Genomic DNA, 27,838 nt, shown 5'->3' with positions numbered 1-27,838 from the left:
CGAAGACACACATGTTCGTAAAACCAAAAACCCATGAACAATTTATACGTCCAAACAGAAAACCAAACACGAAACTAACTAACCTTAACTCGCGTCAACTATCAGTTCGATTATCTTCGTCTTGTCCAAGATTGCAGTTCCTCTTCGTCTTCGTCTCACACTGAGCAAATGAAATCCCTAATTCTTACACTGAAGAAATGAAATCCCTAATTCAATTAAAGTAAACAATAAACATTGTGCCACGTCAATCATTATTTATTTAAATAAAAAAATCCACATCAACATATAATACACATCAACACATTTTCTGTGCAACACGTCAGCTCAACTTAACGTCGTATGAGACAACTTAACGGATATGATAAAATTGACTCATTTTTACAAATATTATGATCCAATTGAGACAGTTTCAAATATGAAGACTCAACTGAGATTCCCATAAAAATATGAGGACCATCCGAGAGTTTAAACCTAAATTTAACTAAGAGAAATAATTAATGATTTATTTTTTTCTGTTAACTCTTATGAAACAAGATTATCAAATATAATTTTAATATATGTTAAAAATGTCATTAGTTTTTTTTTTGGACTTAAAAGTTCATAATATATTTTGTCATAGTAGAATAAAAATATTAATTATTTTTACATTATTTTTTATTTCATATTTTCTTTCACAATTTTGATTCCACCTAAAATTTACTTATATTTTTTTTATTTTAATAAAAATTAAATTCATGCAAGATAGTTTGTCATTATTGATGTCCCCTACATATTTTAGGATGACAAATTCATTTTTAATTAAGACAATTAAAATAAACCCAAACTAATTTAATAGTTAATTTCCACCATGTATTACTGACTAAATTATTTTTACAAATTATTACAATTTTATAATTTTTGTTAAGATTTATGAAGTAGTTAAATTTAGTGATTAAATTAAGATTGAAAGTAAACAAAAGAGCATAATTGGAGAGTTCATCCATGTGATCAATCTCCCGCTGCAATGCAATGCGCATGCTTGTTCATCTCCCAACATCATCATTGACAAACCCTAATCCCTTACCAAAATGGTGAAAAAGGTCCCCGATTGGCTTAACAGCTCTCTCTGGTCCTCATCGCAGTCATCCTCTCCCCCATCCACCGCGGCCAGCCCCTTCCAACAGCCTTCGCGTCCTCTGCGCCACGCCGCCACCATCCCTTCCGAACCTCCTCCGCCTCCCGTCGTCCAAGATCCTCCACTGACGCAGATAATCGAAGATTCGCCAATCGAAGAACACGGCGACGTCTTTCCCTCAGGCTACGACGTCACTCGCCAGGCTCAATTGCTGGCCGAGGTTCGCTCGCTTTTGTAAAATGACAATGAACTTTCGTTGATTAATGTGTTTAACTTGAGTATTGATTCTGTGATGGTTTGATTTGGTTCAGTTGTCGAAGAAGGTGGTGGATATGAGCGAGTTGCGGAGTCGCGCGTGTCAAGGTATTCCTGATGCTGCTGGGATACGCTCTACTGTATGGAAGGTTAGGTCTCTTTCCCATTCTCTCTCTCTCTCTCTCTCTATATATATATATATATATATATATTTAATTTTCTTCATCTTATTATTTTAGTTTGTTTTTTTTCCTCAAAAGTAGTTATTGTCCATGAACTAATACTGTAAAGAACTTTAGTTTATCAGACCATGAGAACTAATTTCAAATATGACCTTTAAAATAGTATTTACATAAACGGAGCAAGCTTACCATATTTAATTTGCCATCGGACACCCTTACCGAATCTTAGTTGAGAGAGTGTCAGTGCATTTTAATTAGTTATCTGTCGTGTCTTGTGTGTGATGAGATTGATACTTGTTAAATCTAGTTTAAGTGTTTGTTTGATATGAGTAGGAGTGGAGTGAGTCTTGGATTGTCTTTTAATTTAAGAGAAAAAGGAAAAAGATAAATAATGTAAAAAATATTGAGATTTTTAGGTTAATTAGATTTATTTAGGAAAAATGCAACAATGATTTCTCCACTAGGGACGTGTATTTTAGTTAACTAAGGAAATATGCGACCTACTGATTCCCATTTCATTCCAACCAAATATAGGTCAAGTGTGCTAAAGAGTAATGTTTTGGTTCGTGTGCTTTTTGTATGTGTGAATTGGATGTGAGATTATAAAACATTGTTGTAATTTATGCTTGTTGACATGTACAGCTTTTGCTTGGATATCTTCCGCCGGATAGAGGGCTTTGGTCATCTGAATTAGCAAAGAAGAGGTCCCAGTACAAGCAATTCAAAGAGGAAATTTTGATGAATCCTGTAAGTTAGTTTGTTAGGGGAGATCTGATGCCTTTATGTTATGATCTAGTTGATTTGCTTTAACTATAACCTTGTTTTCTTTAAAAATGAGGGTTGAAGCTAAAAATATGACTTAGTTGTTGAACTAATGTTGTAGGACTAAGTAACTTTTCTTTGCATATTATCACATTTATTCTGTTGTCAAACTATGTCTTATAGAAGAGTGACAATTTTAAGGACTCTATTGTCATTGGTAAACTATATTAGAGAGTGACATTGAATTGAAACTATATATTTTTTAATACGACATGGATGCTTTATTTATTTTGAGAAAAATGAATCAATATACTAAATAGAGGGGATTTGATATCCTCGATCAATAAATATATTCTTAAGAAAGTGAAATTTAAGTTTAACTCAACCTCACAAAATTAGTTTGTAACGTGAAGCTTGCTACTACTTATATACTATAATTTAGCTTAATCTCTAATTGATGTGGGTTGTTTAACACACCTTCTCACGTTGAGTATTGGACATCAGTGCTGGAATTGAGGGAACTCGATAACGGGTGGCAAGAGACCCAAAAAACTTAATTAGGATAACATATCTCTGAGATAAGAATCCATGGACTATCATAGATTGAGATATAGTGGCAGTAGGCACACTGGTCATGGAGGAGGATTGGCCAGGATTAGAAGATTTTCCAGACTTGTATCTCAAAAATTCTTTGTACTCTTCATTTGAAATTCTGGATTCTAGATCACCAGATTTAGAAATATGAACAACTCTGTCTGGATATCCATGTAGAACATAACATTTCTTTCGGGTATGGCCTATTTTCTTACAATATGTGCATTAAGGACATATACTACGACCACCACGTCCTCCTTGGTTACTTCTGCCTCCTCCTCTTCCTTGTGGCACTCCTCTTCCTTGTGGCACTATCATAGCCGATGTTCCAATAAGTCGAGTAACCAAGCCAGCCATCGATGGGATTTGATCACCAACTAAAACTTGATCATGTACATGATCATAATCTGAGTGTAAACTTCTCAGAATTAGAACCATATAAAACTTGTCTAGCTTTTTGTTGATCCCTTCTAATGAATCAACTACAAAGAAGTTCTTTAACTCTTCTACCGCAGCCCAAGCTTTTGCTATATGGGAAACCATGTCATGATTGACTTGTTTGAGAGAAGCTATTCTTTGGGTTGCATCGAAAAGACGTTGTACATCATTAGCAAAAATATCTTGTGCACTTTTGCAAAAAGAGGAACATGTCTTATAGGGTCTCAAGATATCTAGAACCTCTTGCTCAACTGATTGCCACAAAATTGCACATAATTGAAAATCCAGTTTCTGCCATTGAGATTTTTCTTTATCTGGAACCATAGAAATATCTTGTTCAAGGTGATTATGGTATTCTTGACCAAGAAACCATAATTCCACAACAGAAGACCATGATAAATAATTTCTCCAATTGAGTTTTGCAAACGTGACGATAGGGGTAGCAGATAGAGAGGAGTTAATTCAAGTAGAGGTGTCCATTCCAGATATGTGAGAAGAAACAAGACTTAGAATCCCAAAACAGAGACAAACGACATGAGGGAGAAAATCCTAGGTATCAACTACAACCCCTTAAACAACGAAGCAAGGGCCAAAACACGCGTAGGAGAGTGAGGCGAAACAAGCGTCGGTTGCGCGGTGATCTTCTGGCAAGGAAAGGGCGGTGGGTGAAGAGCGCACGCTTGAGATCTGACCGAGAGAGGAGGCAAGTGATGGCGCGTGCGGAGGAGACTGAGACAGCGACCACCAGGGTTGGTAGCACTCCTTGAGGCGCACAAAACCCCTAACTTCGCCAGAGAAAATGAGACATCGGTGGCGGCGGACGGTAGTGGTGACAGCGAATGGCAGCTGCGTGGATAGAAGATGAGAGCCCCAGTGACGGGCTCTTGATACCAACTGAAGAAATTAGAGAGAGAAACTAAAATTTTATTATGTCTTCATCATATCCTAATACATCACTAATCATACTTATACAAGAGATAGGAACAATAAATCAACCGAAAATCAGAAAAGAACAATAACAGAAAGCTCCTAAAGTGCCTACAACTAAAATACATTGCATTTCAACATATATATTTATATATATATATATATATATATCTTGATATATAGGATCTACTCCTTTTTTCTATAATTATAATACTCCTCCTCAAGAAGCATATAAGTTTTAGGTCACTTATTACTAGAGTTGAAAAATCTAGAGGTGATGTCTTCTAAACTATGTTTTTCTCTAATGAAATGACGGTTCACCTCAATATGTTTGGTACTCTCATCTGACTAATATGTAATGATTATGGACAATGTGTAATGCAGTTTGATCTTGTCACTGATGCAGTTTGATCTTGTCACTGTACTTTGTTTCTTACTTTGGAAGGTATTAAATTACCTCCAACAAGCATACAAAACCTTGAAATTGAACGTTAATTGCCAGTGACCCTGTCTAGTCAGCGTCAGTATATCCAAAATTTTGGTATTTTCTTTATCTTCATAAATGTGGTCTTTGCCAAGAGCCTTCTTAATATACTTTAAGATTTGTATACTACATCCAAATGGTGTTGATAAGGAGAGTTTAAAAATGGTTGATAAGGAGAGTTTAAAAATGGTATACCACACTTATTGCAAATATAATGTCAAGAGGAGTCACAATGAGGTAATTTAACTTAGCAACTAAACCTCTGTATCTCCCAGTATTAGAATACCGTTCTCCCCGGTTGGGTACAAGTTTGAAACTTGGATCTATTGGTGTGTCCACATGCTTAACATTTAACATCTTTGTTTAATCTAGAATGTTGAGAGTGTATGGTTTTTCTAAGATATGACCACACCATCCTTGAATTGTGCAATCTCTATGCCAAGGAAATAATCATAGGTGTCAGCTTTTTGTCTAGAACTTTTGAGTAAGATATTCTGTTCATTTTTACAATATCCTCATTATCACTATTTGTGATAACAACAATGTTTTCCATGTACACAATGAAATAGATGCATTCCTGGTGATTGTTAGAAGATTTGCCAGAAAACCTGTAAGAGAGGCGATGACAAAACAGTGAACATGAACCTGGGAGAAAGCTTTGCAAAAGAAAATTCTGCAGACAATGGTCTACTTGGCCAACATAGTTTTGAGAAATGCTCTAGATATACTAAGTTAAACTTTAGGAAAGAGAGACATGAAATTGAAACTGTGTTTTTTAGACAACATGGATGCTTTATCTGTGGCGAGAAAAAGGAATCACGAGAATAAATAGGAGAGATTTGATATCCTCTAATAATAAATATATGATATGGGTATAAATAAAAACGTTCTTATAATGCATATAGAATAATCTAGATATTGTTGATGATATAGGATCTCCTTGCTTCTATAATTATAACAGTCACATTAAGTTTTTGAATTTTATTGTAATTTAATTGGTTCTCCCTTTGTTATATTGATAGTGTGCATGTGTGTCCAAGTGCCATTATTGCAGAATTAGTGATTGATTGTTAGTGTATATTCTATTCTACTTGCTTTATCTATTTGGCTCTCTGAATGTTTTGGTGGCTAGCTAGTCAGAAATCACAAGGAAGATGTACAATCCAACAATTTGTGATACTGATGATGCTGACTGTGGAAGGGTGTTGCTCTCTAGATCAGAAATCACTCATGGGGAACATCCTTTGAGTCTTGGGAAGACCAGTGTATGGAATCAATTTTTCCAGGTATAATGCAAACTGCTATACTACTTACAATTTAAAGTGAAAATCATCATATACCTCTTAGCTTAAAACTGTTGGTGGTGGTATTCTAGAAGTGTTGTGAAAGTCTCAGAACACTTAACGAATTGTATCATATGGTGGATTATACGTAAGTCAGAATTTTTGGTGAAAAATAGAACAAGGAAGGAGATCACTTTTTGGGGTTGAATAGTTCTGTGTTTTCTCTTTCCCATTTCAACAGAACGCACAGATATATTTTATAGATAGACAAGTGACTCTTAAACTATAAGAAGTTACATTTAGACCAAGAGTCACAATGGGAGAGAGTCACAAAAAACTTCACTGTCATTAATGAAAATGCATGGCATAGTACTGTTGCAACAAACAAAAGCTATGTAAGTATTATGCATTTTGATATTGCTGCAAATATTCCATCAATATTGTCTCATGATGCATCTGTGCTTGACACTTTTAGCTTTACATGCATGGGTGAAAAGTGACAACTGAAACTATTCTTCATGAAGCTTCCTTTACAAGAGAAAGATGGATTGATCACATTTTCCTGATCTGTAATGACAATGACATTGTCTATTGTGAGATGCTTCTCTAAAGTTAACAGTATTACACTTACGGATGGCAAAAAGGGCCAAGGCTGGCAGAAGCCTGGCCAAAAAAGGCGGGTCGGGATAACATTTTCACCCCAGGAGCCCAAACCAACCCGGTCCACCAAGCCTGGCAGTCCGACAATCCAGCTCTGCAGGTCAGTCGGGCCAGCCTGCCAATCCGGCTTAATTAAAAAAAATTGGAACCTGCACCGAGACACTTCATATTAACACAACCTAACAGGCCGACTGAGATCTCATACAACTCGGCCAAAATCTGAAGCAGTCCGAACGGAAGGCTGGCACAACCCTTTTAGCCTGGAATCAACCTGGCAAACTGTCATCAACCCGTTTTCATGTAAAATATAAAAATTTCTGCCCGTTCCCATGTGATATTAAACTTCTAATGACAATAAAGAAAAATAGCAGATGAGCCAACCCACTAGCTCGACAGTGGGTCAAGCCGGATAGTAAATTCAACGTTTTCAATTGGCATGCTAGCCAAGTTCGACTCAATTTTGGCAGGCCATTGTTGGACTGGGCATAAACGGGATGGGTATATCGTTTTGCCACCCTTAAATCAAACTATGGTCTCTTTGTTCCAATATTGACATGTCCTTGTGAAATTGTGTGAGCAGATTTGTTACCACACAACCAATGATCTTGCTTCTGTCAATATTGAATCATTAATGAACTTCGGTTGCCCATTTACTGATGCACAGTTATGAGTTTCATGCTAATGCATTGTAATACTTTGTGCCAAGGCTGTTGTGAAGCAAATCTTTACGCTTTGCATTTTACAGGATACAGAGATCATAAATCAAATTGACCGAGATGTAAAGCGCACTCATCCTGATATGCATTTTTTCTGTGGTGATTCCCAATTTGCTAAATCTAATCAGGTTTTAACTTTATTTGTCTTGAAATTCATTCAAACTTGAAATTCAATTTTTTTTTTTTGTGAACCCTTGTACTGTTTTTGGGGGGCATTTTCAGGAGGCTTTGAAGAATGTATTAATTATTTTTGCGAAGTTAAACCCAGGTGTAAGATATGTGCAAGGGATGAATGAGTTATTGGCTCCTCTCTTCTACGTCTTCAAAAATGACCCAGATGAGGAAAATGCAGTAAGTATATATGAAAAACTCTTTTAATCTTCTAGTTTTTCATTATATGATCTGTCACTGAATTGCATTATCAAACCCTTCAATCTCGGTTATTGCATGTTTGTAATCCATACACCGCCCTTGAAGGTGATGTAGTACATTCATCAAATTGTATTTTTGTTTTCTAAAGACGAATTGATATAAATTTCTTTTTTCTTTTTTGATTTGCAAATTTCATTTGATGAACTGCTTACATGAAAGCCACATGTTTTTCCTTATTCTTATCTGACTAAACACCCTATGAAAGTCTGAATGAAAAGAAGGGGCAGCTAGAATGGGGACAACTATGGCAAATCAAAATTCAGGTGTGACCAGTTTAGAAACGTTGCTAACTTAGAGGCACTAAGACATGAAATTTTATCAAATGTAGTACAGCATTGCCCTGATTACATAAAAGAAATAGAAAGGATTCGTGATAATTAAATGACTGAGGGATTGTTGATTTTGTTGTAAACAATTTGCTTTCGTGCTAATAAGGTGGAGTACTGTTGTAGATTCATATTACCGTCATGATTTAATGTATTATTCATTAACTCTGCTCAAGAGTTCCCTATCAATAATTTGCAGGCCTTTGCTGAAGCAGACGCATTCTTCTGTTTTGTTGAGCTCTTGAGTGGTTTACGAGATAACTTTGTTCAACAACTTGACAATAGTGTTGTGGGAATCCGTTCAACCATTACAAGATTATCCCAGCTTTTGAGAGAACATGATGAAGAGCTGTGGCGTCATCTTGAGGTCACCTCCAAAGTAAGACAGTTTCTACTATATAATCTATCTTCTCACAAGTTCCCTTTTAGTTTAATTCTTGATACTATAATTAGTTTTAATAATTATTTATTTGTGTAGTGCATGATAGCAATATTATTATGCTAATATTAAATTTGTTTAATAAGAATAAACAAGAAAATGTGGATCCTTTCTGCTCCCTTAAATGATATGACCTTCTTGACTTACATCATTGGCTGTAATTCCTATTCTAACTTTGTGTAGTCCTATGCTATGTTAGTAATTTTATTTTGGCTGGTATTATTGGTTTGTTTTCACTAGGGAAGTTTAAGATAGTGGTGCAATTATCACTGGATTTTACTCAATTGGGTAAAATTTTAAGAACATACTTACATGGGTAAGATGTATAAGAATGTGTACTTACATCATTGGCTGTAATTGGTTGTTGTGAGGTGATGTGTAGTCGATAGTGTGTTCAATGCACCATTGCTTGTATTGTGTAGTGTTATGCAACTGACTATTATGTGGAACTCGTCTCCTTGAATCAAATGATTATGGTGATCATTTGTTGTTCATTTATCATGAAACTGTGGTCAATATCTATTTATTTTTGTCATGTCTTCTTTGTGAAGCCAATGTAAGTTTAATGGGTCATTTAGAATAGATCGACAAAGGTCAAATTGTTTCATGACTTGATTAGTTTGATGAAACCCTACAATATGAAACATATAACAAGAACAATTGCTTGACTTACAACATAATTGTTTACATTTTGTGTGCAACATTGTTTCTATGATAAGGAGTCTACAAAACCTGAAATAAAAAAGTGCAATTAGCTTACTTAAGTCTGAAAATACGATAAAAAGAGCTGGAGAGATTGATTATCTCTTAGCTGATCTATGTTATTTATAGAAGAAAATTACCTCTAGAATACCAAGAGGTAATTAATGCTAATAAGCAAAACAACCTTTTAGAAAAAATTACTCAGCCTATCTAATCAAGTTAAGTTATATTACCAAGATAAATTATTCTAATACTCCTCCTCAAGTTGGACTATATAGATTGTATGTGCCAAGTTTAGAACATACAAATTGAATCTGAGGTCCTCTTAGGGATTTTGTTAACACATCTACTAGTTGATTATTAGATCTAACAAACTTAGTACAAACTTCTTTGGACAACATCTTCTGGCAAGTAAAATGATAGTCAAGCTCTATGTTTTTGGTCCTCTCGTATAATATAGGATTAAAGTAGATGTGGAGAGTTGCTTGATTATCACAATAATCTTCATTTGTTGGGTCTCATAGAATATTAATTCTTGAAGACATTGTTTCACCCACACAAGTTCAACAGTGAGAAACACCACTGTGCTATATTCAACTTGAACACTAGAGTGGGCAACTGCACTTTGTTTCTTGATTTTCCAAGAAATATTGTTGCATCCAATGAAAATACAATACCTTGTAGTTGGGCATCTATCCATAGGAGATATTTCGCAATCAACATCATAATATCTAAAATTTTGGGTATCATTTTTATCTTCGTATAGTAGACCATGTCCTGGAGCCTTTTTGAGGTATCTTAAGATGTGAATGATAACATTCCAATGATCAATACAAGGATTGTATAAACTAACTAACAACACCTATTGCAAAAGGATAAACCAGGCCTAGTAATAGTGAGAAACAAATTTCCCAACTAGTCTTCTATATCTCTCTTGGTCAGAGAGAGGTTCACTTTCATCTGTCAATAATTTTTTATTTGGATCCGTAGATCTACATTCAGTCATGTCTATTTCTTCCATGATATCTAAATCATATTTCCTTTGAAAAACTACAATCCCATTCTTTGATTGATCTACTTCAATGCCTAGAAAGTATCTAAGACATCCAAGGTCTTTGGTACTAAAGTGATTGCGTAAGTGTTCTTTTAGTTGTGAAATTCTAGTAGTATCATTCCTTGTAATAACTGTGTCATCAACATACACAATTAAGTAAACACATTTTTCAAGTGAGGTATGACAATTAAAAATTGAATGACCTTATTGCGTTTCATTCCTAAAGTTTGAATAGTGTGATTGGTGTTAGAATATTTACCGTAATTATCATGATTATATTGTGTCTAGAGTTACTGTTAGGAGTTATTCTTTCTCTTGGGTGTGGGTGTGTTGAGTGCCCTTTAGTATATTTGAGAAAGGTTCTTAGAAAGGAACCTAACAGTTACCCTATTTATCATGATTATATTGTGTCTAGAGTTACCCTATTTATCATGATTATATTGTGTCTAGAGTTACCCTATTTATCATGATTATATTGTGTCTAGAGTTACCCTATTTATCATGTATTCTTGTATTAATTTATTTTTATAAATAGAAGATTATGAGAGGGATCAATTAAGCCCTCAATAATTATTTTACAGTTTAATTTTCAAGTTGGTATCAGAGTAGGTTCTTTGAGTCTCTTCCTACTCTATATTTGTTGCCGTCGGTGGCCTTAAAAATTTCATCTTTTCTGAAATACCTCAATGAGCAGCCCCGTTATGATTTCTGTCTAGTCTCCAAACCTTTGTCCGCAACTGTCTGGCACTGTTTGTCACTGTACAACGCCGTTTCACGCGGTCCGGCGTCGTTTGCTGCTGTCCAGGCGTCGTTTGCAGTTGTCTGGCACCGTTTGTCGTTGTCTGGTGCCATTTGTCGTCCACCTAGCACTGTTTTCCACCGTGAGGAGAAAGTTTGTCACCATCAACCTTTTTCCCTGACGCCGTTCGCCACTGTTCGTTGTTTCCCACTATCCGTCGCTGTCCGCCACTGTCCGTTGTTTCCTACTGTCTGCCATTGTTTGCTGCCAACCACTATCCGTCGTTGTCCGCTGTCGACCACCGTCCGCCGTTGTCTGCTACCGACCACCATCTACTGTCTTCCGTTATCATTTGCCGCCACAGTTTAGTCCGGCAACTAGTGGATCTAGATCGTCTCCTTGAGCGAGAGGGCTAGTTCTCATCCAGGCGCCGCCACGCGCGCCACATTTGTTCGACGTTCGCCTCCGCCGTCATCACATTTTCTCTAGCAAAGTTAAGGGTTTTGTGAGCCTTGAGGAGCACAATCCATCCCTAGTCGTTGCCTCATTCTCATTCACACGCGCTGTCATGTCTCTCCGATAAGCTTCCGGCGTGTGTTTATCACACGCCACCTTCCCGGTGTCGAAATCACACCGTGCCACTGTCGTTCGTCTCGTTCGACCAAATAAAAAAAAACTCTCTGTTTTAGCATTATACCTCTGTTTCAGCATTCTTCCTTAGCCACCTTTCATAATATTTGTTTAGTTTTGCATATTGTAGCAACTGTGATGTGCTTGATGACTTGTGTCATTTATTTACAAGTATTTAAGGAGAGTCAGTGTTATCAACGGTTAATACCAAGGAATTTCAACACTAAAGTCATGGGTTGAAGGTTGCTCATGACATGAGGGGAAATCTATTTCTGGCAAGATTAATAATCTTAGTCAAACAATTTCACCAGCCCCTTGTCGGATTTGTTTTTGGATGCTTGGATGAATTATGGAGACCATTATGATCTTCCACCTTCACGATTTGTCATCGACGTGTCATCATTTTCGTCGGTCGCTGTGAGGGGGAGTATGTTTCAGCCACTACATGCCCCATCAATCAATGATGGCAATTTAGTCCCTGTAGTTTGTCGCTTTCAACCACTGCAGGCCTCCATCAGTCAATAATGGCAGTTTAGTCCCTACAATATGTTTCAACCACTGTAGGCCCCATCAGTCAATGATGGCAGTTTAGTCTCTGTAGTATTGCAGACCCCATTAATCAGTGATGGAAGTTTTGTCACTGCAGTTTGTTTCAGCCACTACAGGCCCCATCAGTCAGTGATGACAATTTAGTCCTTGTAGTTTGTCGCGTTTAGCTACTGCAAGTCCCATCCATACTTGATGGAAATCCAGTCTTTGCAATTTGTCGCTGTCTATCGCTCGTCATCTACTTTTGATGGAAATCAACTTTGTGAAAGTCATCCTACTTGAAGGTTCATGGTGCTAGTTGAAGTTTCATGGCTGTCCAATATTATTCTCCATAAGTTTATGAGGAGTCTCTTTGGTTACACTAGTTTGTGAGTTCAATTTGGTTTATAGACATTATCTCTTGATGGTCTAAAGCATATGTGCATCTTATTCGAAGCCAAAGTTACCATGTCTATTGTCTCGACATTCGGGACATGTTCATTTTGTTGGAGTGAGTTTATTTATTCCAAGCTTGGTACATACAATTTGTATGCTCCAGCTTGAGGGAGAGTGTTAGAATATTTATCGTAATTATCATGATTATATTGTGTCTAGAGTTACCCTATTTATCATGACTATATTGTGTCTAGAGTTACCCTATTTATCATGACTATATTGTGTCTAGAGTTACCCTATTTATCATGATTATATTATGTCTAGAGTTACCCTATTTATCATGATTATATTGTGTCTAGAGTTACTCTATTTATCATGATTATAGTGTCTAGAGTTACCCTATTTATCATGTATTCTTGTATCAATTTATTTTTATAAATAGAAGATTATGAGAGGGATCAATTAAGCCCTCAAGAATTATTTTACAGTTTAATTCTCAAGTATTGGATTTTCGAAACCAAGCATGAGGAGATTGCTCAAGACTATAGAGACACCAATGTAACTTACAAGTCAAGCCAAACACCCCCAAGCAACAAATCTAGGAGGTGATCCATGTAAATGTCCTCTTCTAGATCACCATGAAGGAAATAATTTTTGATATCTAATTGATGGAGAGGCCAATGAGGTGTAATTGACATGGCAAAGAGGCACACAATAGTCATTTTTCCCATGGGGAGAAAAAGTATTACCATAATAAAGGCCATATATCAAAGTATATCCTTTGGCCACCGATCTATCTATGTGGTGACCAAATTTACCATTTGGCCCAACTTCAATGGCTTAAACCTAACAACCAACAACCTTCTGTTTGGGTGGAAGATTAACTAAATTCCATGTACCATTATGTTTGAGAGCCTGCATTTCAACAATCATGGCTTGTTCACATCCAAAATGATGAAATGCATCTTTCACACTTTTAGGAATGGTAATGAAAGATACAAAGGATATTAAACAAAATAGGAAGCGAACAAAATTTGATAGCATAGGAAATTGTAAATAGGATGGGGATTGCGTGTAGAGTGAGTACCTTTTATAATGGCAATAGGCCAATTGCAATCTTCATTAGAATAGTATGGAATGATAATGGTGAAGGAGTTGGTGAAGAGGAATCACCATGTGGTATTGAACTAATCATATGAATCTGTCGTTGGTAGAAGTTGGAACAATGTTAGAAATAGGGTACACAAAGGGCACTAAAGGCATAGGCAAGACCTATTGGACAAAGTTAACATCTTATGCGTAGAAGACAGGAAAGAGTTTTTTCAAGAAAGGTGACACTTGTAGGTATGTAATATTTTTTAGTGTTAGGATAATAACATTGATACGTTTTTTGGAAACAAGAATATTCTAGGACACATTTGATAACATGGCTCATAGTTTGTACAAACCTAAAGATACATCATGTACAAAACACACACATCCAAAGACAGGAGGAGAAATGTGAAACAAAGGTTTATTTGTAAGCACAGTGGAATATGGAACTTATTGTCCAATGAAGATGACATTCTATTATTAAGATAATAGGAAGTAAGAATGGCATCACCCGATTGATGGATAGGTACATTGGCACTAGGGAACAAGGTACAAGCAATTTCAATTAAGTATCTATTCTTTCTCTCTGTTATATCGTTTTCCAAGGTGTATGAGGACAAGGACTAGTGTAAAATGCCATGTGAATTTAAAAGTGTGGAAAAGCAAGAAAAAAATATTCTTTGGCATTATCACTCCTTGTGATCTTGATCACTTAGCCATATTGGTTTTTACTTTCATCAAAGGAAAGACACAAATTTTCAAAAGTTCATATAGATCTTTCATTAAGTAAACCTAACCACAACATTCATCAATAAAAGTGACAGAATAGTGAAACCCAAAGGATTGTGATGCTAAATAAGACATTGATGATCTAGTGTCATGAGAATAGAGTCCTATAGATTTTTGTCCTTCACCAATTAGTCAACTTGTACTACGTTCTTGTACAACAAAAGAATTTGCATCAAAGGTTATAGAACAATTTAATAACTTAGTTAATTAACTTATGGGAATTAGGTTAATAGGACAATTAGGGACAAAAGGAACCAACTCCTTGAGAACTAACTCTGGATCCATTGACTAAAGTAATAACAAGTGAAATTTTAGGATGAGAAAGGGAAAAAAGTAAGGAAGCATTACCATAAATGTGATTGGAAGCACTTAAGTCAAATATCCACGGACTTTGACATTCCAAAGTTTTAGAAAAGCAAGATTTTGACAAACTAGACTGGATAAAGACTGTGCTTGGCTGTTGAACTTCAACTTGAGATTCTTATTATTCTTCTCTAAGAAATTGTGTTTCAACCTTATTAGATTAAAAGATATTTGTTTCCTTTTTTGGAAAACTATGTAAGTAGAAACATTTACTTTAAGTGTGGCCAATTCTCTTATAAAAGGAGCATTAAGGATGTTTGTATCCACTTTGAGTAAAGGAAGGCATATATATTCTAACTACAACAACATATGGGGTCCACATTAAACAATCAACAAGTTAGGACATTGATGACAAACCAATATCTAACACCAACACTCATAGGAGCAAACCAATAACTACCCGCAACCAACAACTTGATTCTCTTCTCAAAATACAATGAGTACCAATAGTTGGAAACTACAATCTACACTCCACATCTATTGCCAATTGTAAAAGATAGCAAATAATGGTGGAAGAAGAGTATGAGATAGAAGACGAGGCCTGACCATGAGAAGGAGCCTCTCAACCAAAGTTGAAACTAGAGAAACATGGGTTGAAACAAGAAAAAAGAGGTTTGACGAGTGCTGTGGAGAAGATGTAGAGTTGTTGTGGTGACAGGAAGGTGGTGGTTGACCTTTACGTTTTAGGCTGGATGTCAAAGAGTTTAGTAGTAGATGGCAACGAAGGGCAATGTATTCACTGTATCTCAATGAGGTGAACCATATTCGATATTCTTTGTGACAAAACGTTGACTAGGGAGAGACAACGATAAAAGAGGATGATGGTCGACAACTATGAACAACAACAAAACTTGTAGAGTGGGATAAACTTACTTTGCTACCAACTTAAGACACAATATATGATAGAAAGAGCTTAAGAGATGGATGATCTCTTAATTGATCTTTGTTATTTATAAAAGAAAATTACATCAAGAATACCAAGAGGTACAAGGAAAGGCTTTATCTTGGTAATTAATGCTATGCAAAGCGACCTTTTTAGGATAAACTACTTAGCCTGTCTAAACTAATTAAGTTATACTACCAAGACAAACTATTGTAACAAACATAATTAACAAAGTAGATCCAATGGAATAAATTTTTAATAGTGCATTATTAATGACCTCCTTTGAGGATAAGCAATTAAACATTTACCATAATAGGTAAACTATATTGGTAGGTGTGTTTTTCCTTTATGCAAGGCGATATCATCTATCATAAACAACTATCATATTTAAGTAAGCATTAAAAATGTATCTTTATACATTGTTGTTAAAAGTAACCTTTTCATTAGTGGAAAACCAAGGCCTACAACAGTCTCTTCATCAATCAAATGTACGATAGCTAGAGAAATGCATGGAATTCAATCTCAAGCCCATTAGAAGTAACATGCAACATCTAATGTTGTAATGAAAGTCAACTCCGATTTAGAGTCTGAAATAGGCATGTTAATAAAGTTAAACTCCAATTACAATTTGACATGGAATTTGGGCATGACAATAATAAAAGCTGCATTGTATGAACTCTACTAAATCTACTAGCTCATGTATTTGACATCAACAAACTCTAAATGAATGGATGTTAAAATGTGTGTTTGAGCATGTTGAACTAAAACATTATTGTTGCATCATCGTGTAGTGATTGAAAAGTAGTGTTGAACCAAGATAATTTAGTTGAACTTCTTTTAGCAACACTTATGGATGAAATTGATCCAAGAAGAGGTTTGCATTAGTGTTGTTAAACTCGAGGACAGTAAGAGATCGGAAAGACAAGAAAAGATCGTAACTCGAGGATGGTAACTTGACTCGTTAGAGTTATAAGTTAAAAGAAAATTATATTCATAAACAAACATTATATTCATAAATTGGTCTATTATTAAAAGTAGTATATAAATAATAAAAATAATTCATACAAAATAATAATAATAATGATAATAATTTTAAATACTAAAATACTAAAATTTAATACATAAGTCCTCTATAAAGAGAACCAATAAGCGGGGATGCCATATTTTTCTTTCAAAACTCAAGCTACCAGCAGAACAACCATGGCAACCAGATCAAGAAAAAGGAACCCTAAAAGGAACAAAGGTGGAAAGCAAAATAAAAAGTAGAGAAACAGAGGCTAAGCATCCTTGACTACTAGCATTGATGACTACGAGGGCGGCTAGCGTTGGCGACTACACAACTGTGAGGGTGGCGAGCACCGATGACTATGAAGGCAATTAGCACCGATGACTACGAAGGCAATTAGCTTCGAAGATTGCGGGGGTGGCACCCTGCATGTGAACGTAACACTAGTAGAAAAAAGTAAGAGCGTTGGTCTTCTCATGGGTTGGATCAAACATAGGACCAAAAGGATCTACAGGGCCCACGATTCACTTTGTTTACGATTTGCCCTCCGCATCACCTCGCTTGGTGGTCCAAACTCGTAGGATTTTACTTGCGATTTTAACAACATTGGTTTGCAAAATTGTTCGAAAATGACAAAGCAGAAGATTTAAGCAAAAAATCTTCAATTTTTTTTTTACTTTTTGAAAAACTATTAAATTATAAAAATGTAATTTCTTAACTACTTGGCATTGTGTAGAAGAGAAAAACATTCCCAAAGGAAATAATATAAATAATATTATATAAAAGAAATAATTTTGTGCTCAATTTATTTTTTACAAAAACAAATGCATACATATACTCAAATTTAACATATTTTATTAAAAAAACAAACGACTAGATAAAAGTACAAGTTGAAGTTGAAAATACAATTTAAATAATATATTGTTTCATGTTTCACTCTTTATACTCTTTCTTGTTTCTCAACTAGTTAAGTGATAGTGCATTTCACTCGTAATACCGTTTTGCATGCATGCTTGTTGAGTATGTTCTTTTAACAGAAATGGCTCACTTTATAGTTTGGGTGTCAGGTCAATCCTCAATTCTATGCATTTAGATGGATTACTCTCCTCCTGACTCAGGAATTCAATTTTGCTGACAGCCTTCACATTTGGGACACTCTTTTAAGTGATCCTGATGGTCCTCAGGTACAATTCATATTTAATTTTGTACTGTTATCAGGAATTTAGAATTATGGTCCACTGCCTCTTATTTGACAACAATGACAAGACAGGTGAGGTTGCATTTGATTTTGTCAAGTTACTTTTTATAAAAAAAAGTATATAAAGCTATTTTTAAATGACAAAAAAGGAGGAAAAAGTTTTCTCTGCATAAGTAAAGATCAGTGCAATATTCGGATGGGAAGAGAAGAGAGAAATAGAGGGCGAGGAAGTAGGTAGATGAGAAGAAAAGGAAAAAAAATGGTGAGAAATTAAGAGGAAAAAAATTGTTTTGGTGAATAGAAATAACAAATATAAAATGGTTTAAATATGTTTTTAGTTCTTCAAATTGTGGTCATCCATTCTTTTGGTTATCCGATTAAAATTTTTCGTGAAGTCCTTAGATTTTGCAAAAAAATGTTATTTTAGTCTTTTAGATTAAATGACATTAATAATGTGACAAATGATGATCTAGTAAGCATTTGTCACGTGGTTTTAATTTTGTAGCGTGTCATGTGGATTTAATTTAGTAGCATGGTTTGTTGAATATTTATTAAAGATTTAAATATGTTTAGTCTTCCAAATCGGGTATACTGTTTCATTCGTCTCCTCCTTCATGAAAAAGATTTGTCTTCAAATTTTGAGGTTTTGTCTCATCATTTGTCCCATTTTGCTGAAGACACAAGATCACAAACATTAAAAGTTAGATTAACTCCATAGTCATAAGACAGATCTAAACTATAAGCATTATCATTGATTCTTTTGAGGGATTGGACAGGACCATCTCCTCAGGGTTGAGTTTGGATTTCTTGTGGTTAGGAAATCTCTTTTTGAAGGTGAAGCCAACATAATCCCCTTCCTCAAAGATAATTGTTTTTTTCCCCTTATAGTTGTATTTTTATGTATTTCTTAGTTTTGCGTTGAATTTGATTTTTAATCTTCTCATGTAGTTTCTTTATAAACTCAATCCTTGACATCCCTTCCTTATGGATAAATTCTTTGATATCAAAGAGAGGTATTAAGTCCATCGTGGTGCCATCACAGGTCTCGCTAGAACTCCCTGTCTCGGTTTAGGCCGTTGGAACTTCATTTAGGTGGGGCAAAAGTTATCTTAGTTCAAGGTCACCCTAGGTTTCTCATCTACCTTAGTTGTTTTGTTCTTTTTTGCCAATAGAAATGTTTGGACATGCTGTGATGGCCTTCCTCCAAGCAAGCTTGCATCCACGATGAGAGATGGTCGAGGCATGGTGTGGTGGAAGCGGAAATATTGAGAAGGATGAAGATATGAAGAGTTTGGTTCGGCTATGGTGAGGTTTCCTAAAGAGAGGTGAGACCAACTCCTAGGGAAGGAAGCTAGAGTAGACTAGGGAAAGACTACTCTAAAGTGAGCTCAAACTAGTGTATGTGCGACAATTTTGGAAGCAATTCAATACTCATATTCAAGCTGAAAGTTACAATGGTAGAGGCCTTTTTTGATAGGCCAAGCTAACCCTAGAGTGGTCTCCAAAAGGAGAGCCAAAGTTGAATTCAAACTCTAGAAAAATGGAGCCAAAAGAGAGCATGCTTCTTTTGTGATTGGCCAAGCAAGTCCAACTTTCCACACATGGGGATGAAAATGGAGAGCTTTAATCCTAGCCTGCTCTCCATGCTAGCACATCCTACGGTAGAAAAGCCTTAATTTAGGCGCCTCTTTTCAAGACCCAAATCAAGGCCCATCTCCTTTTAGGCCCAAACTATACAAGGCCCAAATAAAATCATATACTACTTGACCCATTAAACAAGGCCCAAAATATCTATTCTAATATTTATAAATAAAGTTGGCCCAAAAGATAAGAGCTTGGGCCCACTCAACAGAGACTAGGTCCACTCTTCTTGTATATACTGGCCATGGCTAGGGCGTTTGCCATCATGTTATCTCTTTCCCTTTGCATGGTTTTCTTGACAAGACTATCATTGTCTCTAATGTTGAAATGGTTAAACCAAATTTCTCTAATGAAGAGTACCAAGAATATTTGAGATTGAAATCTAATAGTTTGGCACAATTATATAAATCACGGTTTCTCAACAACTTCCATCTCATAATCCATGGAAGGTCAAAGTGTATGGATACTTGAGTCATGTGCTTTTGACCACATTGCTAGTAATAATACCTCCTTGTTCTCATCCCTTTCATTTCCAAAATATCCAGATTTCATAACCTTAGGCAATGGCTCTAAAATCTCCTCCCAAGGAATTGGTCAAGTTTCACTTTTTCCTTCCTTAAATAAAAAATCAGTCCTTTTTGCTCCTTTGATTCTGGTTGAGAATTAAGAAGAGAAGAGAAATAGATCTGATATTAGATTGAATGAATTGGCTTGATACACCCTTCTCCTTCATCCTATATTTATAGGATTATAACAATGGGACACACCTCACACACCACTCATCCACCTAATACACAACTCACACACAGCTAATACACAACTCACACACGTTAACTTTACAACACATCTAATCATTCTAACAATTCCAATTCCGTTGTTATACATGAACGTCATACAAGGCGACTGAGGATTGGAATCTAGAGGTCTGTACTATTATGGAACTAGTCCACATGTGTCTTGTTTTGCTTCTCCATCTGTTAATGTTTCACATGATCGTATGGGACATCCACAGTTGTCAAAATTTAAAAAAAAAAATCGTCAATGAACTTAATAGTCTTCTGACATTAAAATGGTAGTCATGCTAGTTAGGTAAACATGTTAGATCTTCTTTTCCAAAAAGATTGAATCAAGGTGTAATTCGGTTTTTTCTATTATTCATTCTGAAATTTAGCGACCAAGTCGTGTCTCATCTTTTGGCTTTAGGTATTTTGTTACTTTCATTGATGAATATTCTAGGTGCACATGGATCGCTTTGGACGGTTGCCTATCTTTACTTCTTTTTTGAATGAAATAAAAAATCAATTTAGACCAATAATTAAAAATTTACGTAGTGACAATCATGCTTATCAAACTCTCGAGTTAACTCATACGAGTTTATGTTCCCAAACATGGCTTCCGAGTTAACTCGGAAGTAAATTCGTTTTCTGCATAAACTCGGTAGAATCGACTATGAAATCGGTAGGACCGTGTAGAATCGCAAGTTTGGAGCGATTCTGCGAGCTTGAAAGTTATATATTTAATGAAATGCATCAAAATTAATGATAATAATTCAAGTATTTATGTTATATAATATTTATTTTATGAACAATATAACTATAGATTTTATTTATTTAAAGTTATATAATTTTGTAGACTTATTTGAATTAAGATATTATTTATATAATTTTTTTTCATCTGAAGTAAACTCTTATAAGTTTACGAGATGAGTTTACGAGTCGAGTTTATTCGACTTTCACGAGTTTACGTGAAATCTCAAATTTGATAACCTTGGTGACAATGCCAAAGAGTAATTCTCTAATTTTTCTAGAATTTTAAGTTCACTTGGCGGTTTACATCAATGTACTTTTCCTCACACTCCTCAACAAAATGGTATTGTATTGAGAAAAAATAGGCACTTGGTTGAGACGGTTCGTACTTTATTGCTTGGTGCCAATTACTAGTCCATCACTCGGGAAGATGCTATCGTAACAACTTGTTTTCTTATTAATAGAATGTTATCCTCTTCTCTCAACAATAAGGTTCCTTATTCCATTATTTATCAAAATGATAATCTCTTTCATGTTCCTCCATGTGTTTAGTTGTGTATGTTTTGTTCATGATTTATCTCCAGGATTGGATAAACTCTCTGCTTTTGCTATTAAATCTGTCTTCTTAGGATATTCTCTACTAAAAAGGGGTCTTGTTGTTATTCTCTTGAAACCAAGAAGTATTACATGTCTGCTAATGTCACCTTCTTTGAACATACTCCTTTCTTCTCTTCGTCTGTCCAAGATGTTTCTTTCAAACATGTCCTCCCAATACCTTAGTATGGTATTCCTTATTCTCTTGACAATCCTAGCACTTGAAACTAAAAACAGAGAATATATTTCTAGAGGGCTTGATGCACCTCTTCAATTGGAATTACATTTATAGGAGAAAAAGATGCTGACTACACTTCTAACCAGCTAAGATTAGTTGGAACACACTCATATACAACTCATACCCACTCACACACAACTCATACACAACTCACATACAACTCATACACAACTCACATACAACTCATACACAACTCATAATTCTAACACTAGCCTTATTCAAACTCCTCTTGAACCATCTTTGGTTCCATTGCCAAGACGAGTGAGTAGTCCCATGCTCCAAGGTGAATCCTCTTCTTCATATTCTTCTGAATCATCACTCAATACCATGGCTCCTAATAACGAAGATTTGGCTTGACCCATTGCTATCTGAAAAGGTATTCATTCTACTCGTAATCTGGATCCAATTTATAATTTTCTTAGCTATCACAAATTGTCTTCTTCCTATTGTTGATTATCCTGGATGGGGACAAGTCATGATTGCAGAAATCCAAGCTCTTGACTAGAATAACACATGGGAGTTGGTTCCCCTTCCATCGGTGAAAAAGATAGTTGGATGTTGATTAGTTTATGCTATTAAAGTTGCCCCTGATGATGAAGTTGATCGATTCTTAGTTGCCAAAGGAAACACAAATCTATGGCCTTGACTATAGTGATACATTTTCTCCCATGGCCAAAATGACTATTGTGGTCTTTTCTTTGCATGGAAACTATCATGAGCCACTTCATCAACTGGATATTAAAAATGCTTTTCTCCATGGAGATCTTGAAGAGGTCTACATGGAGGAATTTATTGCTCAGGGGGAAGTTTGACTTGGTTTGTAAGATGTGTCACTCTCTTTATGACTTAAAGCAATCTCCACATACTTGGTTTGGAAAATTTAGATCAATTGTTCAAAATTTTGGGCTGAAACGTAGTGATACAGGGTGAAATGTATGACTCAAACTAGAATCGTGGTTCATGCGATTCCGAGAACAATTCGCACTATACAAGCTTGATACGAAAGTAAAAGTGAGTGTTTCAGCGATCTTGTATCGGGAGGGAGAAGAATCATATCAAACTCAAAAGGAACTCAAAAGGAAGATGATGCCTTCTGAGTAGCCAAAATTAGGAAGGAATTCCTAAAGTGAATCAAGAACTAGGGAGATGCAGTTTTAGCATAATAACTCTACTCATTCGCAAGTGGTGACTTTACAGGAGGTGTGTGCTCCTATATTATAGGAGTCTTGGCTGAAATTTCAAAACGAGAGGGGGATTCAAAAATTCAAATTGAATTTCCCATGTGCTCCCTTTAGATTTGGCGTCTCCCATGGATCTAGCTCACGGGGTCATGCTTTGCATGTTTTAGCACATACCATATGTCAAATGCGAGGCAAGCTCCATGTATTGGACTTGGACGAGCCCAATTTAGACGATATCAAGTCTCTTGTAACTATTTACAAACCTTACTCTACATTCCAATACTACAAGCCCCAAAAACCCTAGTCTACTTGGCCAGGTTACAAGTTTTCTTATACCTATTCTATACATTTTATTATACACTTGGGATCACCCATAATGAGAGTAGCCTGGGCTTACTAAGGTCTGAAGAAGCCCAGTCTTCTTGAATCCTTTTGGCCATAGCCTTGGTTGCTGGTCTCTTGACTTCGCCATGGAGGTCTTCGTCAAGAAGTGACAACTCATTCAAAGTACCCTCTAAAGGACCTCCATTTTACACTTGTCATCAGCGGCACCACTTCAACTTCTGATGACATCTTGACAATGAAGGGTATAATAGAGTGTCGTGAGCTAGCACAATGGGGTTTTATCGGGGTTGAGGTTATTGCACCTTTACCTGAGATTTTAGAATGCAAGGGTGAAGTGAAAAAGGTTGGTGTTGCGAAATGTTTGCATATTTTAACCGAAAATTCTAATAGTGTTCTCATAAAGAGAACATTACTAATGTCATTTGACCTAAGACTAAATGTATTTTGCAAAATCAAAAGACTAAGAAATGAAAAACTTTATTTGGATGAGCAAAAGAATCAATGTCTCAATTTGGAGAACTAAACTTATTTAAACATTTGATAAACTTTCAAAAAAGAAAAAATTGTCACAATTTAAATTAACGTGACAAATATTGAAACCAATGTTTGTTACATCGTAAATGTTACTACTGTCAGGTACTAAAAATAGTATTTCGCTAGACTGAAATACTAAAAATAGAAAAAGATTTAATTAGAGGACCAAAAGAAATAATACGAGACTGTAATTTATTTATATATTTAAATATTTAAAGAGGCTCTTTCCATGTTGGAGGAATAATAGTATATTTAAGCGAAATATAATTGATAGGTTGTTTGGTTGGAAAAAGAAAAATAAATGTCTATTTAAAATTATCATTTTCGATTGGGTACTATTTATGTAATTATTTTAAATAAGAAATATATTGCTTTTAATAAGAGTAAAATTGTTAATATATATATATATATATATATATATATATATATATATATTTTAAAATAAAAAAATCAATTATACTGTTTGACCAATTAAGCCATAATCATAATAGATTATGCATGAGCATAACCGTTTAATCTTAGATAATGTCAAAGCATAATCTAATTATGGATGCTAGAAAGGATACTCAAAATATGTATATGGGATAATCGGTTAACATTACCATCAACGCCCACAGAACCACAAAAAGCTTTTGTTGTAATTTGAGATAATATCTTTAGAATCATCCTAATTAGAGGAAATAGATACATAATCTTTTATTTTATTTTATTTTTCTAGATTTTCTAGTTTTCCTATTTCCCTTTTTAGGAGAATTAGATTATTACAAATAGAGAATATGAGAATGTATTTTTTATGATTGAGAATTATAAATTAGTCTTATTTTCCACATGGTATCAAAGCTTGTCTGATCCGCTTCCGCTGTCTGCTGGCGGCCAACCGCCATGGCCACTGCTCCTAAAAGTCTCTTCTTTAACATATGTTTTTAATGGGCTCCAATTGCCCTAGTCAAGTTCTACCTTAGAATTTTAGCTTTTTCTCCAGCATTACCAACACGTCTGTCCTTCTGATAACAGCTACACAAAACTGTGCTTCCAGAATCTGGCCTAGCTATAAGCTATACTTCCAGAGTTCAATCTGACCTAGCTATAAGCTATACTTCCAGAGAGTTGAATCTGACCTAGCTATAAGGTATACTTCCAGAGTTCAATCTGACCTAGCTATAAGCTGTACTTCCAGAGAGTTGAATCTGACCTAGCTATAAGCTATACTTCCAGAATTTTTCTCAGAATGGGATTCCCTTTTAGACTAGTAGCTGCACCTGTAGTTTAAGTAATGCCCATAGTTGGCATCTTCACTGACTTCCAATCAGAATCCTCGTTCACTGTATTCTGTTGTGCACTGCCGCTCTCCGCCGTTGGCCATTGTTCGCCGCTGGCCACCGTTGCAGTTTTGACCGGTGACCAGCGGATCTGGATCGTCTCTTCGAGCGACGGCCAACCGCGCCGGTTCCGATGACTACTTCTCATTCATGCGCTGCCACGAGCGCCAAATCAGTCCGATAGTCGTCGCTGCCGCCGTCGTCATTTTCTCCGGCGAAGATAAGGGTTGGGTGCGCCTCAAGGAGCGCGACTCAACCTTGGTAATCGACCTCCAAGAAGCCTCTACACGCACCGCCTTTCTTCAGCTGGTCTCGGGTGCGTGTTCGTCACGCGCCATCCTCCCGGTGTCGGAATCCCACCGCGCCGTTGCCGGTCGTGTCGCCAGATCTCCATCTCTGTAATCTGCTGCTTCTGATATGTCACTTTAACGCCATCATCTCGCCATTGTACTAAATTGCTGGATATACTTCATGACCCGCTCTCTCGATAGGGAGTCCTCTTTCGACGCCATCGCGTCAGTTCTTTCCTCTCCATTACAAAGGGTTCTCTACCGCTCCATTCGTTTCTACAGTCAGTCACTGTAGAGTGGTTAAGTCCCTATAGGTTTGTTGCTGTTAGCCGCTGCAGGGTAGTTCAGTTCCTGCAGGTTTGTTGCTGTTCAAGGCCGTTAAGTCCCTGAAGGTTTGTTACTGTTCAGGACAATAAAGTCCTTGAAGGCTCGTTGTTGTTAGGCCAGTTAAGTCCCTAAAGGTTAGGACAGTTAACTCCTTGAAGGTTCGTTGTTGTTAGGGCAGTTAAGTCCCTAAAGGTTCGTTATTGTTAGGGCAATTAAGTCCCTAAAGGTTCATTGTTGTTCAAGGTGGTTAAGTCCCTACAGGTTTGTGGCTGTTACCCTTTGAAAGCCTCCCATATGTTACTCATGGAAATCATGTTCTTGAAGTTTTGTTGCTATTCGCCACTATTGATGGCAATCCAGTCCCTGCAGTTTGTTGTTGTTCGCCACTGGAGGCCCTTCATCTGTTGTTGTAGTTTGTTGTTGTTTGTTGCTGCAAGTCATCATCCATTTTTTGAGGGAAATCTTTCTCGTCCATTGCTGTCCAAGTTGAAGTTTCATGGTGCTAGTTCGCCCTCGTTCATTGCTGTCTAAGTTGAAGTTTCATGGTGCTAGTTCGCTTTTGTCCATTGCTGTCCAATTTGGTTTATTGATATTCTCTACAATTGAGTTTGACTATTCCAATCTTGGTTCATACAATCTTGTATGATCCAGCTTGAAGGGGAATGTTGTAATTTGAGATAATATCTTTAGAATATTCCTAATTAGAGGAAATAGATACATAATCTTTTATTTTATTTTATTTTCCTAGATTTTCTAGTTTTCCTATTTCCCTTTTTAGGAGAATTAGATTATTACAAATATAAAATATGAGAATGTATTTTTTATGATCGAGAATAATAAATCAGTCTTATTTTCCACAGCTTTAATATTCGAAAATATCTTGCACGGTGCATTTGTATTTTGCTTTGTGCTCATTCTTGCTAAGAAATTCTGTAATGTGGAGCCGTCTTTTCCTTTTGTTCAAATCTCATACCCATTTTTCTTATGATCATGCACACAAGTGCCATCACAAATCCCGAAAGATTCAGTCTTTCTCGTTTATTCTGAAATATTCTCGTGTTCTAAGTGAGCCACCACAGATGAGGAAATCGGGACAATTTTATTATGGACTGATATTAGTCTGCTTTTACTTCAAAGTTGAGTTTTTTTTTTTTTTTTTAATAATGGTGTCGTTCTTTATCAGTCCAAATGCCTTGTCATATGGTAAAGGCAATACATGAAGATTCATCCTGGCATATGGTTGTTGCACAACTTGTAACAATGAAATATTCGAGTATATAAAATTCCTCCGTTTTGCATTGCGCTTCATCGTGTTCAAGTGATAAGTGATAAGTGGTTTCCTTTCGGTGGTTGCTGCTGGCTACTTTAAATTAGAAACTGTTTTATCTGGCTCCAAGTAGTTTATAGTTTCAGTAAAAAGAAAAAAAATTACGTTATCATAGTTCTTTTATGAAGTTTAAACTTATGAAAATTAACACATCTATGCAGGAGACTCTTCTTCGGGTATGTTGTGCAATGCTTGTTCTCGTTCGCAAGCGCCTCCTTGCGGGTGATTTCACTTCAAATCTTAAGTTACTGCAAAATTATCCTACCACAAACATTAGTCATTTGCTTTATGTTGCCAACAAGTTTGGTGTACAGTCAGTCTAATGTTTCTCTCCCATTATCCTTTGCATTTTGCTTTTGTACTTTCTCTTTCAAATTGAATGATTATAAATGGCTTTTAAGTGTGAGCCTCAGTGCAGTGCTGTTTATTTATTTTTAGTTCTAATTTGTACGTAATTTTTGTGGATAGTCAAATTTGAGTTCGGTTAAATACGCTTATATTACCATGAACTGTTTTTTGTTTTT

The 27,838-nt window shown here is 35.9% G+C and overlaps 1 protein-coding gene across 4 annotated transcripts; it reads left to right on the top strand.

Annotated features, from left to right (window-relative positions):
* The first annotated feature begins 908 nt into the window (after positions 1 to 908).
* On the top strand, positions 909 to 27,838 carry LOC108347529 (uncharacterized). Of its 4 annotated transcripts, none has more exons than XM_052880866.1 (9): positions 920 to 1,334; positions 1,426 to 1,518; positions 2,194 to 2,298; positions 5,893 to 6,042; positions 7,445 to 7,514; positions 7,684 to 7,766; positions 8,373 to 8,552; positions 17,862 to 17,978; positions 27,476 to 27,838. In XM_052880866.1, the coding sequence occupies exons 1-9, from the start codon at positions 1,068 to 1,070 to the stop codon at positions 27,635 to 27,637; spliced, it is 1,227 nt and encodes a 408-aa protein (XP_052736826.1). In that variant the 5' UTR covers positions 920 to 1,067; the 3' UTR covers positions 27,638 to 27,838. The 4 variants fall into 4 exon arrangements, with proteins under 4 accessions (XP_017442335.1, XP_052736826.1, XP_017442326.1 ...); XM_017586837.2 differs by having other exon boundaries at positions 7,445 to 7,543; positions 7,674 to 7,766; XM_017586827.2 differs by having other exon boundaries at positions 926 to 1,334; positions 7,445 to 7,543; positions 7,638 to 7,766.

This window comes from Vigna angularis, chromosome 1 (genome assembly GCF_016808095.1).
Source record: "Vigna angularis cultivar LongXiaoDou No.4 chromosome 1, ASM1680809v1, whole genome shotgun sequence".
NCBI classification, from domain to species: Eukaryota; Viridiplantae; Streptophyta; class Magnoliopsida; order Fabales; family Fabaceae; genus Vigna; species Vigna angularis.
The sequence above is the reverse complement of the archived record's forward strand: the minus strand, read 5'-3'. Positions and strand labels throughout refer to the sequence as shown.

Bases quoted from the DNA above. Each gene is read 5' to 3' on its own strand.
- LOC108347529 (XM_017586827.2), top strand. From the start codon at position 1,068: ATGGTGAAAAAGGTCCCCGATTGGCTTAACAGCTCTCTCTGGTCCTCA. The intron at 1,519-2,193 runs GTTAGGTCTCTT...TGACATGTACAG, and splicing joins TACGCTCTACTGTATGGAAG to CTTTTGCTTGGATATCTTCC. The intron at 6,043-7,444 runs GTATAATGCAAA...TGCATTTTACAG, and splicing joins TATGGAATCAATTTTTCCAG to GATACAGAGATCATAAATCA.